General features: G+C 64.8%; 3 protein-coding genes across 3 annotated transcripts; 1 reads left to right on the top strand and 2 right to left on the bottom strand.

The window, feature by feature from the left end:
• Positions 1-35: 35 nt before the first annotated feature.
• Positions 36-1,547, bottom strand: CHLRE_06g271500v5 (uncharacterized protein). The gene is made up of 3 exons (XM_043062949.1): positions 1,384-1,547; positions 750-781; positions 36-394 (listed from the first exon to the last, which is right to left on the bottom strand). The coding sequence occupies exons 1-3, from the start codon at positions 1,440-1,442 to the stop codon at positions 303-305; spliced, it is 183 nt and encodes a 60-aa protein (XP_042923655.1). The 5' UTR covers positions 1,443-1,547; the 3' UTR covers positions 36-302.
• A 145-nt stretch (positions 1,548-1,692) lies between these two features.
• Positions 1,693-13,397, bottom strand: CHLRE_06g271450v5 (uncharacterized protein). Its single transcript, XM_043062948.1, has 24 exons — positions 13,323-13,397; positions 13,060-13,242; positions 12,515-12,635; positions 12,117-12,154; positions 11,800-11,873; positions 11,442-11,496; positions 11,125-11,283; positions 10,793-10,839; positions 10,483-10,571; positions 10,012-10,154; positions 9,488-9,793; positions 9,151-9,206; positions 8,873-8,960; positions 8,618-8,695; positions 8,143-8,283; positions 7,736-7,835; positions 6,549-7,553; positions 6,319-6,395; positions 5,940-6,041; positions 5,442-5,709; positions 4,841-5,217; positions 4,183-4,650; positions 3,553-3,900; positions 1,693-3,249 (listed from the first exon to the last, which is right to left on the bottom strand). Exons 1-24 carry the CDS (start codon positions 13,350-13,352, stop codon positions 2,566-2,568), a joined length of 5,037 nt encoding a protein of 1,678 aa, XP_042923654.1. The 5' UTR covers positions 13,353-13,397; the 3' UTR covers positions 1,693-2,565.
• A 91-nt stretch (positions 13,398-13,488) lies between these two features.
• On the top strand, positions 13,489-17,384 carry CHLRE_06g271400v5 (uncharacterized protein). Its single transcript, XM_001696165.2, has 11 exons — positions 13,489-13,717; positions 13,855-13,970; positions 14,111-14,170; positions 14,333-14,455; positions 14,694-14,822; positions 15,008-15,082; positions 15,237-15,288; positions 15,560-15,659; positions 15,967-16,027; positions 16,291-16,413; positions 16,733-17,384. Exons 1-11 carry the CDS (start codon positions 13,642-13,644, stop codon positions 16,859-16,861), a joined length of 1,044 nt encoding a protein of 347 aa, XP_001696217.1. The 5' UTR covers positions 13,489-13,641; the 3' UTR covers positions 16,862-17,384.

Here is a 17,384-nt window from a genome sequence, read left to right as displayed (position 1 = left end):
ACCACCACCACCACCACCACCTAGCTACCACTGCGGTGTCAGAATTGTCAGTCTCGCTTTGCATGCAGACTAGCAACCTATGCCTGCTGAACGCCAACAGCATGCATAGACACACTGCCGTCAAGCCGTGAGCGGCAGCACGCGCCTAGCCCACATCCAACAGACACGTCACAAGCCTACGCCGCCAGCGCCGCCCATGTCATCCGTACCAACCACCAACATCAAGTGACACCCATGTATGGCTGCCGGCCTGCTGTAGTAGCGCTTACCACCACTCCATCCTAACCCCCCCCCCCCCCCGGCTACTCGCTGCCGCCCTCCTGCTTCTTCTGCTCGCTCATCTCGTGGATCTTGCCGCCGCCGAAGTGGCCGCCCACACTCTTCTGCTGGTTGGCTGCATCGCAGGCGGGGGGGCGGGCGAGGGAGGGTAAGGAATGTGTGGAGAGGAGTAGTGGGCTGGTACCTCGTGCAGGGTACAAAGACGTGGACGGTCGGAGGCGCAAGTAGGGGGCTGGGCGTAACCTGATAGTAACTCGCGACTCATTTTAACGCCTCCCTTATCCCTCCCCCTTTGACCCCTTGCACACCCAGCCCGGCTTCCAGGCATTGCACCAGTGTACCGCCAGCCAACGCGCGCTCCCTGACTGCGTTTGCCTCGTCCGGTCCCCTTCACTCGTTAAGCCTAACCACCACCACCCCACCACCACCCCCACTCCACCCCGAGTCCCAGAGCAGAGCCCCCGACTCACTGTCCAGCTCGTCGTATGGCTTGCCGAAGTACCTGTGAGCCGCGAGAGGTGTGACAGTGTGTGTGTGTGTGTGTGTGTGTGTGTGTGTGTGTGTGTGTGTGTGTGTGTGTGTGTGTGTGTGTGTGTGTGTGTGTGTGTGTGTGTGCGCGCGCGCTGCCAACCGCCATCGTGCGGGAAGGAAAGCCAGACGCAGAAGCAGACGAGCCACAACGAAGCAGGCTCGCGACGGAGGGTGGTATGTGCGGGGAGAGGGGGAGAGCAGGCCACCGGGTCCCATGGGTCCCCACGGGCACGGCGGCCAGCGCTGTGTGATGCGCGAGCGAGGTCCCACTGTTAACACCGCGCTCACGGACTGTAACGCCTCCGCAACAACCAGCGGCCCCGCTTGCTGCCAGGCAACGCACGGCCCGCGCCGCTGCACACGTCACGGCCAATGCTCCTGCTCCTATCCCTCCGCTGCACACGCGCCGCCGCCTGCGACACCCACACCCAACAACCGCCGCCGGCACACCATTGGCACCGCGGCGCCCTTCCTGCCCGGCGCTCTCCTCGCCCCTGTCCCTCCGCCGCGCACGCCGGCCCTCTGCCGTCCCAACCTCCGGCCCCCGCCCGGTACTGGCACGCTGGCACTCACTCCTGTGCGATCTTGTCCTTCTCCTCCTTGCTCATGGTGCCGCCGCCGCGACCGGTCATTGTGGCTCGGTTTGTGGGCTGGAAGAGGCGAACGAAAGGAGCTAGTAGCTTGTCGTGTATGTGCGCGTGTAAACGATGTTGAGCGTGTTGTGATAAAGCAGATTTACAGGGTTGTGCGAAGCCGCGGCAAGCTTTTGACCGGCGAGCGCGAAGACGTGGACTCATCGCGATGACGATGGCGGGGGGGCCGCAGTGACGTCACCGGCCTGGGCCCTTCCGTGGCCCACCGCAGCGGTGCCTGCTGAAACCGTGTTGTGTGTGGTTACAAGGTGGTGAGCACGACGTGCATTCCGACGTGCATACGTTGGAAAGTGACTCAACCCAGCCCCCGAGCCCCCACCATGTAGGCCCTCAGGTACTCCACGTCCCCGGAGCTCTTGAGCGACACGTCCAGACACGGCCGCAGGCCGCCAGCCAGGAACTTCCTCAAAGTCGAACCCCCGACATATGCACGTGCATGTCCACTGGTCCCTTCATGCAATGCCAACAATGTCAATACGGTTTCAAAAGCGATGCACATGAAGCCCCCGATGTTTGCCAACTAACAGGTCCGAGCGGAGTTACCAGCACGCGTTCAATCCACAGTTGTACGGACGGTCAAGTCATTCGCGCGCACGCACACACAGTCTCGCACACATCCTAATCAGCATGAACGTTGCATTCCACTCCACCCCACCATCTGCAGGACGCCTAGGACGCCATCATCAACATGTCAGCAGCGCTGCGGTGTCAGGAGCATGCACCAAGGAGCCCACACACGCCGAGTGCGTCTTCCGCACGACGCTTCCCTTAGTCACCACCACACTTCCGCTGTATAAGCTACATAATGTGCAGGCATGATCATGACGAAGACCGCCAAGCGGCACGAAACCAAGTAAGGCATATGCTATTTAGACTCGCAGGCTGCGACCGCGCCATGCCATCGTGCATGGTAATTGCACACACAGCTCTCTGACGTTCTCGAGGACACTCAATTCGACAATGAACTCGACACTCAGTACGACACTGTACGACACGGCTGTCATCCGTCTACGTTGCGGAAAGTTGGTTTTGAGTAGCACGACCCATCATCGAAAAGCAAACTCACGCTCACCACCATACGGCATTGCTACACGGTAACTGGTCACCGCCGCAGCAGTCTGTTCCACCACCCACCCGCGCCACCGTGGCCCACGGCTGCGCCGCCGCCGCTGCTGCTGATGCCACCTCCTCCCGCGCTGTCCGCCAGCTTCCCCTGGCTGCTCGACCGGCTCACACCACCCCGCCTCAACAACGCCCCGCCTATATACTCCCCATTCCCATTGCCTGGCCCGGCACCTCCTCCTCCTCCTCCACCTCCGCTGCGGCGGCCCCACCGCCCCGGGGCGCGCATGGCCTCCTCCGCCGCGGCCGCCGCCTCCTCCGCAGCCCTGCTGGTCACCTTGTCCGCCCCCAGCACGTCCACAACCTCATAGGACTCGCTGGTCGCCTTGATGCTCACCAGCGCACACACGCCGCCCCCACCCAGGCCGGAGGCATAGCTGCCGCTGGCTGCCGCGGCGCGTGGCGTGCCCGTTCCCGACCCACCCCAACCCCCACCGCCACCGCCAAGATGTACAGCCCGGTTGCCGTGGCCAGGCCAGCCATGTCCGCCACCGCCGCCATGTGCCAGGGCACCGAGGTGGGCGGTGGAGGCGGCGGCTGAGGCGGCGGCGGCGGCGGCGGCTGCTGACAGGTTGGCGGCGGCGCAGGCTATGACTGCACCCAGCTGCTGGCGGGCGGTGGCGGCGGACAGACCCGTGAGGTCGAGCTCCGTAAGCGTGGAGTTCTGTGGCCGTGTGGGTGCCAGGTGCGGGGCGTGCATGGGATTTTACTTGTAGGATACGTTGGGTGCTGGTAGCTCCTTGTTGCGGATACGTTGCGGGCGTGTTGAGACATCAAGCTGTTGCGCAGGACGCGAAACTTTACGCGCTCCGCGCACATAGCCACATTACCACACCAGCCCTCACCCAGGCATCCCCTCCCCTGCAACGTGCCAGTGTGGCGTGCACATGGTCCCATCTGCCCACGCACACCGCACGCGGCGCTGTCCCTGCATCCCAACCAACCAGTGTACCCGTGCGGCGCGCACCTGCATGAGCGCCGGCGCCAGCGCCGCCGCACCCACTGCGCCCAGTCCGCAGTAGGCCAGCCGCAACACCCGCAGCGACGTGTTTGCCGCCAGGCCGCCCGCGAAGGCGCTCCACAAGGCTCCCACCATCTCCATTGCCTCTGCGCTAAGGCCGCCGTTGCAACCGCCGCCGCCGCCTGCGTCATCGTCGCCGCCGCCCAGCACGCCGCCAACCGAAGGTATTCTGTTGAGGCCGGCGCTGCTAGGGCGGCGGGGCGTAGAGGCGGCAGCTGCTTCGGCTGCGGCCGCCGCGGCGTCTTCAAATGCGGAGCCGTTGCGCGGCGTGTGCGGCGGGGTGGTCTGCAGGTGCTGTTAACACAGGCATGTGTGTAGCTTCAGCCACAGCAGTGCCCCGCCACGCCATCACATGGCCGCCCCATTCCATCCTGGGATGTGCCAAAGGCCCACGGCGCGCACCAGGGTTCTCCATCTCTCTCATTCCGCCGCCACCCACGCCCCAAGCCAGCACACACACACACACACGCTTGGTATTGGTAGGTATCCGTAAGTAACTCCGACGCTGTCTGGGCGGGCTTCGTTTATTATCACACACACACGCGCACACACACACACACACACACACACACACACCTGCTGTCCGCGTGCGAGCGCAACAAGTGACTGCGTCGAGCGGCTGGAGCCAATGGACTTCAGAGACGACGGCCGCGGCAGCGCCGGCAGAACCTCCCCGCCCCCGCCGCCGCCACTCGGGTGGCTGTGGCTGTTGCTCCGGAAGTGGTGTTGGTGGCCGTGCGCATGCCCAGCGGCACTCGACAGCCGCGCCAGCGAGCCCGTGTGCTGCTGCTGGTACTGCTGGTGCTGCCTGTGGGAGGGCGTCGCCGCGGCGGAGGCGTACCCGCTGATGCCCGCGCCCACGCCGCCCACGGACACAGAGGTGCTGAGCAGCAGGTCGGGGTCGGCGGCGAGGAAGGTGGCGCCGCTCAGGTCCAGCTCGCGCAGGGTGGTGTTGCGGCGCAGCGCCTCGGCGGCGGCGCGCACGGCCCGGATGGACAGGCCGCTGGCTCCGCGCAGCCGCAGCACCCTGAGCCCCGTGTTGGACTGCAGGCGCGGTGCAGCGCAGCATGTGGGGTGGGCGGGGTGGGAAGGAGCCGACCCGCGGAGCGGGGAAATGGAATGGGGAATGCTGTATCCGGGCGAGACAGCAGCAGCAACTGCAACATAGCTTACGTACGCGGCGGCGAATGAACCGAGCGCTAAAGGTTTCGAAGCACACGCCGCGCCCTCGCACCTGCAGTGCGGTGAAGATTGACACGGCTGCCGCGTCACACACGCCCGCCGCCTGCCCGCCGCCACCTTCTCCTGCCCCCGGCCCCGCCCCCGCCGCCGCGCCATGCAGCCCCTCCACGCCGCACGCCGCCACCTGCACCTGCACCGCGTACCCGCCCGCCCCCAGCGCCTCCGCCAGCGCCTCCGCCGCGCCGCTGCCGCCCGCCTCGCAGCTGAGGTCCAGCAGCTGCAGGCTGCGGTTGGCGCCGCCCGCCAGCGCGTCCCCCAGCGCGGCGCCACCCAGCTCCCCCACCACCGCGCCGCCCAGGTGCAGCTCGCGCAGGGTGGTGTTGCGCGCCAGCGCGGCGGCGAGCGCGGCCACACCGTGGTCGCCGATGCCTGGAGGTGCGGGCAGGGGGCGGCGGCGGTTGCAGCAGGTTGGGTTCCGTAGCAGGGGTTGCGGTGTGGAGAGGTGGGTGAGGTGGCAAGATGAGATGCACGGAAAAAGCGGTGTGTGACTGTGTGGGGCGCCCAAGTGGGTGGTGGTGCTCCGTGGTGGTGCTCCGTGGCGGTAGCATGGCACAGGCATAAGCGCAGTACGGGACACATACACAGCATCTCACCTGTGCCTAGCGCTGAGCTCGTCTTGCCCGCCGCGCCCGCGGCGCCTCCTCCCCCTCCACCACCCCCACCCCCACCCCCACCCCCTCCGCCGCAGCCGGGCCCGCCGTCCGCGCAGGTGACGCAGAGGTTGAGGCTGGTGAGGCTGCTGTTGACGGCCAGTGCCGCCGCCAGGGTGATGGCGCCCGAGGTGGACAGGCTGCAGCCGGCCAGGCTGAGGGAGCGCAGGCCGCTGTTCACGGCCAGGGCGGAGGCCAGAGCCGACACCACCTGGAGGGGAGCAACACGTGGCGGGAGAGCGGGGCGCCGAAGTTCACGGCGGCGCAGCAGCATTCAGCATACTTGTGCGTGTGAAGGACAAGCGCGTGGTAAGCAAGGGCGCAATAACCAAGGCTACAGCGGATGGCCTGCCGACGCGACACAATTTCCTTGGACAATGTACCAAGCCCCCGCCCTTCGCCCCCTCAAGCCCTGCCGCATGCCGCTCTCTGCCGTGCCACCTGTGGGTCGTCGAACGTGTCGCGCCACCCCTCCAGCCGCAGCTCCGAGAGGCAGCTGTTGAGGCGCAGAGCCCGCTCCAGCACCCGACCCACCCGGGCGCCCTGTGGGAGGTGGGAAGCGGGGTGGGCGCGGGCGGTATCAGGTAGGGAGCATGCATGGGAACAGGAGTGGCCTGGTGTCTTTGGTCACGGCAAGCTGTTGGGCGGAAGGCGAGCAATGCTGCCTGAAACAGAATACGGCAAGCCGTGACAAAGTACCGTATGTGCCAGGTGCACGATTGATGTGTACCGGTAATGCAGCAGACATCTCGAGTCACAGCCATAACTAAACTTGGTGTGCACGCCAACGAGCTGCACGCTGGGCCCTACAGTACGGTACCTGCACTCGGTTGTGTGAGAGGTCCAGCGTCCTCAGGGCCTGGTTGTCAGCCAGGCAGCCGAAAACGGCGATCACGCCTGGACGGTGGTTGGACGGAGCGTCGAAAGCGGGGAACAGTGGCATGAGCTTGCGCACGACACACCAAGGCGACGACGCCAGGACATGCACATATTGATGCTGCAGACTCAGACCATGCAAGGAAGAGTCCAGTCTTCCCGCGTGCAACCCACCTTCGTCATGCAGCTGACATTTGCGCAGGTTGAGCGACTGCAACGTCGTATTGCCACCGCCCATGCCGGCCGCCGCCGCAGCTGCCGCCGCAGCCGCGCCGCCGCCGCCACCTCCCCCTATCCCTGACGCTGACAGCACGCGCGCCAGTGCCGCCGCCCCGGCGTCTCCCACCGTGCTGCCGCGCAGGCTGAGGCTGGTGAGGCGCGTGTTGCCAAGCAGCGCCGCGGCCAGCGCGCCCACTCCCTGCGCCGCCTCCGGCAGCGCATGGTTATGTATGTACAACGACTTGAGCGCCGGCGCCGCCGCCAGCACCGACGCCAACATCCAACAGTAACGGGGCGAGGCCACGCCGGCGGCGGCGAAGCCGTCGCCGGCGCCGCCGCCTGCGGCAGCGGCTGCGCCGGCGGCGGCCTCCGGATCATCACCCCAGCCGGCGGGGCCGCCGATTACTGCCGAGGTGAAGCCCTGCAGAGTGCTGATGGTGGTGCCGGAGACGTAGGAGGCAAGCCCGATGAGCGCGCCGCTGCCCTGCTGCACCCAGCCCAGCAGCGCGCCAGGCAGCGCCGCAAGCGCCCCGCCCACTCGGCCGCCACCGCCGCCGCCTCCACCCTCGTTGCCGCCGGCCGCCGCCACCGCTGCGGCCGTGTCCACTGCGAACGGGCTCAGGAAGCCAGTGGAGGTGCCGCCGGCGCTGCTCGCGCTGCCCGTGCCGAAGCGTGCGCGGCCGGCGGCGCCTGCCGCGCCGCCGCTGCTGGGGGCGCCGCCGGCACTCCTTGAGGCGGGGAAGGCTGCTGCAGCCATGCCGCCTGCCCCGCCCTTGCCCCCGCCGGTGCCGGGCCCAGTGTACGACCAGCGCCTCGCGCCGGGCACGCCCTGGCCCCACAGCCCTGTGGAGGCCTGCCACAGGAGTTGCGGCGGGTGGGAGTTGCCGCGCCCCGACCCGCCTCCCTTCATGTGCCCGGCCCCGGCTCCCGCCCCTGTGACTGACGTAGCGGCGTGCGGGTCTGCATGAGTGAAGGAAGCGCAAGGGGGAAGGGCTCGACACCGTGTGCGTGTGTATGATATGCAAACCTTTCTATCCCGCCTCTCAATCTCAAGCAGCATCAACTACGGCGCACGGAAGGGTACTAAAAGAAACTGCTCCTGCAAGCTGCTGTTGCTGCCCAAGATCTGCTCGATGGCGCACCTGAAGCTGCGTCCCGCGCGGCGAAGGGCGCGCCGGCAGGCAGCTCTATGGCCAGTGACTCCAGTGTGGGGTGGTCCAGCAGGTACAGCTCCACAGCATCCTGAGGGAAGGGGGAGGCGGGGGCGGATCGTGGCGTGCGGTACGGCACCGAATACGCCGTGGCTGACGTCACCATACCGTACCACCCATGCCCCAGCCCATGCCCCCTACCCCCACGCTTCCCTCTCCATATCCCACGCCAACCCCATTCTACTCCAAGCCCCCTGCACTCCAATCCCACTGCCCACCCCATGTTTCGTTGGGCTTGGGCACATAACCCCTCAACACCCCGCCCCGCCAGTTTAGCCATTTTGATTAAATTTGGGCATGGTTTGGGCTGGTATTCACTGCCCCGCCCCACCCCGCACCTGCAGGTATTGCTCGTCCCACCAGTGCAGGCACAGCGCCACGGTGCGCAGCCGCAGCGAGTGCTTGAACAGGCCCGTCACCACCCGGAGCCGCTTGGCGTTGCGGTACTTGGTCAGGATGCCAGTCTGGATCAGCTTGACCTGGGTGGGGGTTCGGCATTGGGTAGTGGTAGTGGTGAATGTGGTGGTGGTGCAGAGGCAGTGCCACGGATGTGATGTTTCTTCGGGGGTTGCGCAGTGTGGCGGTTGGCATTTAAGTATGCGCCGGGCAAGGCCACCCAGCCTCCACGCAAGCCTCCACGCAAGCCTCCACGCAAGCCGTACCTACCCCTCCCTGCCTCCCTGCCTGCCTGCCTGCCTCCCTCCCCCCCTCCCTCCCTCCCTCCCTCCCCCCCTCCCTCCCTCCCTCCCTCCCTCCCTCCCTCCCTCCCTCCCTCCCTCCCTCCCTCCCTCCCTCCCTCCCTCCCTCCCTCACCTTGTCCAAGTACTTGTGGCGCTTGATGGCCCGGGTCACCACCTTCCACGTGTCACCCCGCAAGGCGCACTCGTTCACCTGGCGACAAGGCCCCGCAAAGGCACAGGCGGAGAGGCAGCCAGCGGCAGCGAGACCCGTGTCAGTGTCAATGTCCCCTCCCCCACCTGGCTCGTGAACCCAACACACCCCTCTGACCTCATCCGCGCAGAAAGGCTGCCGCCCCCGCCGCTGCCGTCACGCCCGCCTCTCCCTCACCTCGAGTGTGTTGAGGTTCTTGAAGGCCTTGATGCCCTTCTCCAGAATGCGGTTCATGGAGGCGAGCGGGCAGCCGCTCACAACCCACCTGGCAGGGGGAACCAGAAGGAGTCGTTTCTTGGTAGCTGGAAATCGAGAAGGCTTGCGTGCAACCACTGGCTGCTGGCATTTTCGACCTCCCGCTCTATGGTGGAGACCTCGCCCTCGCCCTCGCCCCGTGCGCTCGCCCGTGTCGCCCAGCCAGCCAGCCAGCCAGCCGCCCGCCCCCCCGGACCCACCGGGTGACGTTGGAGCAGCCCTCCATCCGGTCAAAGGCGTTCAGCAGGATGTAGGCCTGAGGGGTGCAGGACACGGGCAGTGAGACCGCGAGGTGGTCAGGTCACCAGACCCTGGTGGCGTCGTAGTGGTTGGCGACACGCACACAACTCGAGCCTAAACGGTGTATATGGACGACAGCCAGTCGCCGCGCTCCGGCCCCCAGACCTTCACTCCCGGTTTCTTGGCGCCCAGGCATACGACCTGCTGCCTCGTGTCCTCATGCCTCGTGTGGCGTACCGGAGAAATGGTATGAGCAACCCCCGCATAACCGCCCCCCCCGCCTCCGCCCTGCCTCACCTGTTGCGCCGGGCCGTACTGGCTCTTGTTGCGGTGCAGGTGGAATCCGTTCATAATGAACACAGCACCACCACCAGTACTAGCACCACCACCGCCGCCTGCACCCCCTGCCGCTCCGCCCAGCCCCACTGGCTGCGCCAGTGCTGAGTCTGCATCCGCGCCTGCGCCGCCGCCGCCTGTTGCGCCCGCGCCTGCGCCCGCTGCGCCCGCCCGCGTGTCCGTCCGCTCCAGTGCCGCGGCCCGCTTCATGGCGCAGCACTCGTTGATGACGGCAATCATGGAGCTGGGGCTGCACTCGTAGTTGCCCTGGTGGGGGTGGTGCGGGCGGTAGGTGTGCAGAAAGAGGTGCAGGAAGACGTGCAGCAAGAGACGGGGCACGCAGCAGTGCGAACGAGTTTGGCGGAGGCGTTTGCAGGGCCGCTCTAATTAGTAGTATCTGCCCACGCAAGCCCTCACAAAGCCGAATCCCGCCCTCCCCCCACAGAACAAACCCGCACGCCCCTCCCCTCACAACCCACCCACACCTTGAGCAGCAGCAGGTACTTGAAGTACTCCAGCAATGTGAGCCCGGCGTCGTCCGCGGCCTTCCACAGCTTGTAGCCGTACTTGAGGCAGTTGATGCTGGAGATGGTCAGCGACAGAGCCACGGTGCGCTGCTGCCCGCTGCCTGTAGGGGGATTACATTCATGATTGTTCAAGAGGTGAAGGCGTAGGCAGGAGGGGAGGGGAGGAGCGGGCAGGGCCGGGGATAGAGCGAGGGGGAAGGGGCCGGGGTGGTGGTCAGGGCGCGCTGGCGGTAGCGGCAGTGCGCGGCGCGGCGCGGCGGCTGGGCATGCATGCGGGCGGGCGGTGGTGGTGATAGGCGTGCCGGGTTGTGGGTGCCCCTGCCCGCCTCTCCACCCTGCCTGTCAACTGCGTGTGCCCGCCCTGCCTGTGAACCGTGTGTGCCCACCCTGCAGCGCCCCGCCCTGCCTGGTCCCGGCCGGCGGCCTCACCTGCCAGGTGGCTCTTGGCCAGCTGGTGGTAGATGTAGGTCTGGAGGACGGTCTGGGGAATGGACTCGAACACAAACTCGATGAAGAACCTGCAGTGTGTCATGGTGTGCGGGCGCGTGGCATGCGGTATATATATATATATATTATATATATATATATGCGTAGCCTACATGCTCGCGGCTTGGGGCATGCCCTCAAAGCCCCAGTTGGCAGCAACGGCCGCGCAGCAGCCCGGCACAGGGCCCCCAATCACGCACGCACGCAACACACACGCACGCTCCGGCCACCACATACACACGCAGTCACGCACCGTGAGAAATTGTAGTTGGACAGGAAGGAGCTGAAGTTGGCAAACATCTGCAAGGGCACATTGCGACGCGTTAACAGATCGTGGCATGCCTAAAGCGCCAACAATCGCACCCCCGTGTCACGGCAGCACAGACACAGCCGTGGCTTCAGATATGACGTCCGAGTTTCTGACCACCTAATCGCTAATTCCTGGTCCCACTCCAGTATCCCCATGCCTACGGGCCGCCGCCGAATACCGCAAACACCAGCACGAAAACACACCGCCTTGTGCCCAGCCCCTTCCTCTCCCGCTCTCCAAACACACACACGCGCGTGCACCCTCCCTCGCCTTACCCTTGGGAACATGAGTGGCAGCAGCGAGGTGAACAGCATGCAGATGTCCAACACCACCACCCCGGGGATGGCCAGCGGCAGCAGCAGCAGCCAGCGGTAGCGCTGGCGGCCGCCCAGCACTGCCGCGCCGCCCACCGTCGAGTCGCCCTCCTCAAGGCCCTGCACAGCACGCGTGTGAACACGTGGGCAAGCGCGTAAGCGGATGCATTGGCAAAGGTGCATTGATGCGGGCGCTTGGGGGCACTGGTTTTCGAAGTGCAAGCGCACAGCAAGACACATCCCGCACAAGCAAAGCAGTTTCATTTCATACCCCTTACCAGCACATTCAGTTTGGTGCTGATACGCCGGTAGTAAGCGGTAATCAGCGCCGCCCTGTGTGGCAGCATGATGAGCGCGTGGGGTGGAGCAAGTGGTCAGCAGCATCGACACACTGCTAGCATTTCCAATGTCCGCTGACCTCCTCGTACTGCGTCACCCACGCACCGAACCGCCCCTACACACACGTCCTCTCTCCTTGTACCTTTCCGACGCACACACACTCTCGCCCCACCAAAGCCCACAAGCCAACCTGCGCCTGGACGTGACCGAACCCAACCCAACCCAGCTGCGTGCACGGCGCAAGCTGCAAGCCGCGCATGCACACACACACACACACACACACGCATTTGTACCCACATGAGGGCATAGTGGTACAAGATCAGCACCAGTGTGGTGATCATCCAGTCCTTGTGCTCCGTCTCTGACAGCGCCTGTGCGTGTGCGCAACAGGCAGATGCCGAGCTACGTGAGGGCGCAAGGTTTGGCGAGTTGACAGGGCAAGGCGGGCGAGGTTCTAACGGCGTGTTTGTCCGACTTTAAGGCAATGGCGACGGTTACATATGAGCCTGCGCCCCAGCGCCGCCACAACCGCATTACAGGAGCTACTGCTACGGTTGTTCTCCTTGTGCAGCTTGTCATTGATTCACGAATTCACGAAAGCCTACTGTACGCACCTTCACCACTAGTGCGTCCGTGTAGATGTCGAATAGGACTGGGATGGGGATGGGTGCGTTCAGAGCAGCGAGCAGTTGCAGAGGGGTTGTTCGGGATGAGTGCAAATTGGCAGGGTGACATGGAAGATGTGCGTGGCAGGCGGTTACAACCACCACATGGCGAGCCATCCTCAGGCACATAGCCGGTAAATTGCACGGCCGGGTGCAGGTGCATTCACGTCCGAAGCCAAGCCCCGTTGTGATCCGCAGGACTGTCATGAGGGCGATAAACCGGAGCCAATCCAGATTCACATGTTGCGTGGCACCCGCCCACAGGCTGCTCCGTGAGCACGGCCGCAGCGAGTTCCCGCCTCCCCCCCTGGCGCACGCGGCATGCCGAGTCCCGCTGCCACACTCACACATGAGGCAGCCCACCACGTCGAACGCCACAGCTACAAAGTAGTTTTGGTAGATGCGGTCCAGAGCCGCATTGAAGCGGACCATGGCGTCGCTGTTGTTGATGCGTTCGAAGAACGTTTCCTGCGTGGTTTGGAATGTTAGCAGGCAAAAAGAGTGTGTGCACGTGTATATGTACGGGTGCGCGTGTATGTGGGCGTGGATGCATGGATACATGGACGTGGGCCGGGTGGGCTGGTGCCTGGGCCTGGGGCCCCCGACGCAGGGCGATGCGCACAGGGATGTATCCAGTGTGTGTCGCGGTTGTACCGGTACCTTCACAGATGGCTCCGCTGACCTCGCCCAGCAACCCTGCCCCCCCCCCGCCCAACCACCCAGGTCACGTTCCCCAGCATATGGGTTCAGACCGCCTGCCATGCAGTGCCGGTTGGGGCTAGCTGCCGCGCCCCGCCTCCCATGGAAGTTAGGCAGACGGCCGAACGTTGAAACTCCCGGCCCCCCCCAAGGCCACTGCGCTGCCGCCCCGCATGTCTGCCGGACCCCCCACCTCGTCATCGTCGTCCACCGCTCCCGCCTTGCTGCTCTTGAGGGGAGCGCTGTCGCTCGCTGCTCGCTGCGCTGCGGCGCCTGAGCCGGCCTTGCCTCCGCCGCGGCCGGCAAGGGCGACGCCGACGCTGGGGACGCTGTAGCCCCAGCCGGAACCTCCATCGCGCAGCAGCGCCGTGTCCTCCTGCACAGGTTGCGACGTAGGCTTCAGGGCGCGTGTCTCAGCAAACCGTGCTTCGCGCTTTGACCGGAATTGCCACGCACCGAGGCCGCATACTCCCGCGCCGACGGCATATAAAGTCTATATTATATTAAATATGTCATCTTAAGCGCCCGCATCAAAAACCGTGAAGCGGAATTGGTGTGGAAACGAACAACTGAGCCGGTCACGCCAATGCATAACATACATATGCGTTTGGTGAGCAATACAATGAAGTGTAGCGTTTATAGCAGCTAAACTCACCGGAAAGCGAATCGGCCAATACTCACATCGGCGTGTTCGTGAACCGGCCTGGAACCGGTATCAATTTCATTCTGGTTTTCTCCCCCAATCATGAGCAATTTGGCGCTACAAGCACGCCGGATGGCGCTCGGTGCAACTCGGCAAGCGCGCGGGTGCCACGCTGTGCTGGCGGGTGGAGCGCCATTCACTGCTCGAGGTCAGTTGGCACAGGGGTAATTGGACTACATGTATAAACCCACTTCAGGGCGGCCGGCCAGCCACAAAAGGACGAACCCGAACCCTCCCCGAACCCTGACTCACCCCTCCGCTGCCCGGACCCCTACGCTGCCGCAGCTGCCACAGCTGCCACTGCGGTGGATGTGCCGTCCACGTCGGCTACATCCGTCACCCCCCTCACAGTGCTGGACGAGCGCACTGCCCCAGAGCGGCTGCGGGAAACATCCACCCTGGTGCGGCGGGCGTTGGGGCGGGATACTGGCGGTGGCGGGTCAGGGCTTCGCGAGGACCCGACCGCGGGGGGTGCCCGACCCATGTGACGGGATGCTGCTTGCCTGGACCGGCGCAAACAAATCTCCTCACGTGCTTTCAGATCTTTGACTGCGATGGCGTGCTGTGGCGAGGCAGTGAGATCATCCACAATGCCCCCGAGGTGAGAGCGCCCGCCTTTGCGTGGCTTGGGGGCACCGCCAGGGGCCTTCACCAGGGCGACACTACCGTATGCTCATGTATTCGTCTTCTCTCGATTAGCCTCCAATCAAACCGTCGGGCATCGGTGTGTCATTTGCCGCCTCCTCCCCCGCGCCATCGCCAGGCCCTGAAGGAGTTCCGGCGCCAGGGCAAGCGGCTATTGTTCGTCACCAATAATAGCTCGAAGAGCCGCGCGGGATACGTGGCCAAATTCTCAAGCCTAGGACTGGAAGTGGCAGCGGAGGAGGTGGGTTTGCAGGGTCTCGTGGGCAAGTGCGTAGGGGTGAAGGGTGTCGGTACGTGTGGAAGGAAACAGGGGGTAGGGTTCAGATGACAGGGTACGGTACCTCGCGTGGCGCTGATGAAGGGAACGGGAGCCTGCGGGTAGAGATGCCTGCAAGTCCTCCCACCTCGACGCACCCCCACGTTGTACACCTGGCATGCCCTTCAAATATCCTGTCCTCTCCCCTCCACCCGCTCGACAGATCGTGTCCTCATCCTACTGCGCCGCCGCCTACCTGACCAGCCAGGGCTTCGGGCCGGGCGGCAGCAGGCCCTGCAGCAAGGTGCTGCTGCTGGGCTGGAGCGGCGTGGAGCAGGAGCTGGAGCAGGCGGTGAGGGCGGCGACATGAGGTGGCGGGCACGCCGACACGGGTTGCAGTACCGCCGCACCGGTTGCGGCACCACATGCAGGTGCCCTGAGCCAGGCTATCAGCGATGACTGACTGAACGGTGATGACCAAATTCCGATGCAGTTGTTTTTATGAGAGCGTGTGTGTGTTGTGGCTCCGCACCGCAGGGCATTCCTTACGTGGGCGGCCGGGCGCTGAAGGTGCCGCCCATGGATGATTTGGACGCAATGAAGGCTCTCAAGGTGTGGCGGGACGCGGTGTGACAGGGCGCTTTCAGGCTGTGATTTGTATAGGTGAAGTTGTAGGGACGTTTGCAGGCGGGTGTGAAACATCTTGTCATGAGCCCTGCTTGTCCCACCATTGCTTTATCCCGCTTGCACTCCAACGGCTGCACAGGTCGATCCAGACGTCGGGGCAGTGGTGGTGGGCTGGGACCCCAACTTCTCATGTGAGTGCGTGCGTGAGCGCCAGGTAACGGTTGGCGCTTGGCAGTGCCACATGGCCTGCACAGGGCCGCCTTCCGTCAGCAGCAATCGATGTGCTGGCCTGCCCTGACATGCTGCAATGCAACGCGCAAAGCCAAAAGGGGCCCACGCACGGTTACCCGCCCTCCGAGCGGCGGCCCCGCCCCCGTACCAACTTCGTCTGCAGTCTTCAGTGTATCCTGTACCGCTTTTCCAACAATCTTTGCAACCCCCCTCCCTCGCCCCCGCCTCCAGACTCGCGCCTGGTGTACGCCTCCATCCACCTGCGCGAGCTGCCGGGCTGCCTGCTGGTGGCCACCAACATGGACTGCGCCGACCACATCGGCGGCGGCAGGTGCGCGGCAGGCAGGCAGGCAGACAGACGGGCAGGCAGGCGGGCAGGCAGGCGGGAAGGCAGCAGGGCTTGGGGGGTGGGGCGGCACGGAGGTTTTGTTCCTGTGCATTACACACAGTTGCATTTGCTGTGCGGTACCGGGTACGGTGTCTGTCCTTGCAGCATGAGCATTTTACATGGCTTGAGGTCCATGCAGGCCCCACTAACTTCTTTGAGTCCTTGCAGCGGGGCCGGAAAGATGCAGCCAGGGGCACGGCGGCACTGGGCAGAGCGTTGTGTGACCCGGCCGCTCCCTTGCCCGCCGCAGGATGATGCCTGGCACCGGCGGCCTGGTCAAGGCGGTGGAGACGGCGTCAGGAGTCAGCGCGGTGAGGCTGCGGCGTGGGCATGGCGGGCGGGCGGAGACTGGGAAGCCCCCGCATGGTGCGTGGCAGCCGGCACTGACTGCAGGCGCAGGCCGCATGGCTCCCTGGCCACGGCATGGTTCACACACTCACACACGCGCTACGCACGGACCCGGCAGCAATCAAGCATCACCAGTCACCACCCGCCGCCCCCTTGACCATACCACCCACCTGACCACACCAGCACCCGGCCTGTTTGTGGCATTCTCCACACACCCGGCCCGCAGGTGAACGTGGCCAAGGGCGGCGAGTGGCTGCTGCCGTACCTGTGCCGCACCTACGGCCTGGAGCCCGCACACACCGCCATCGTGGGCGACCGCATGGACACGGACATCCACCTGGGCCGACAGGTGTGCGTGTGCGTGTGTGTGAGGCCACGTGTGAGGCCACGTGTGAGGCCACGGGCTGCCGCACAGAGCCTGGAGCCCAGCTGATGGGAGATGGGAGTGTGTGTCTGTATGGCGTGTGCACACTTGTCCATGCGTGGTGTGACTGGCTGGGCGGGTGCAAGGTGGCCCAGCGCGCCCGCGCACACCGTACGTTCGCACCAGCCTCCCACCAGCACACTGCTGCTGCTGGGCGCTGCCATTCACACGCATACGCACACGTACACTGCTCTACTACCGTGACTAGCAAACACACACGTGTGCGCCTCGCCACCCTGCACAGGGCGGCTTGTTCACGTGCCTGCCGCTCACGGGCGTCACCACGCTGAAGCGGCTGGAGGGGCTGCCCGCCTCCGAGCACCCAGACGTGGTAGTCCGCTCCGTGGCGCAACTGGCGGGACTGCCGGCGTGAGAGGCGGAAGGAGGACGGGCGAGGAGAGAGGAAGCGCACGAAGACTTTCACGTGATGGCACTGGTAGTGGGGGATATCGTACTAGTGGACAATGCATGGGGATTTCTGGGCATGACTATTGCGTGGGGAGAGCAATGCGAGAGAGAGCCTGGAGCGTAGAGAACGCGCATAGTTATTGAGATGTTCCTATTTGAGCTCTGTCGCATCACAGCGTTGCAGGTATCTACGTGCTGGTGAGGATGGTCAGTCAAAGGGACAGAGTTTTGCAGACATGCGGTCTGATGCACGTGTCCCTGGATGCGTGAAGGGGCAGTGATGGACATGAGTGCGTGAGCGGTCATTAGGCTGGCGTACAGATGCGATATGTTGGGTTGCACGCCGGCAGTCCGGCACCAGACACGTCCCATAGAGTGGTGGTGTTGATCGCCTTGCCGTGCCCAACCCTGTTACCCGTGCCTGTTAACCCAGTCCCGTGTTAAGGTGGTGTTGAGAAACACCGAGTTTGTTGTAAGAGGGTAGAAGG

Source organism: Chlamydomonas reinhardtii, chromosome 6 (assembly GCF_000002595.2).
Source record: "Chlamydomonas reinhardtii strain CC-503 cw92 mt+ chromosome 6, whole genome shotgun sequence".
Lineage (NCBI taxonomy): Eukaryota > Viridiplantae > Chlorophyta > Chlorophyceae > Chlamydomonadales > Chlamydomonadaceae > Chlamydomonas > Chlamydomonas reinhardtii.
This window is presented reverse-complemented; position numbering and strand designations above follow the sequence as displayed.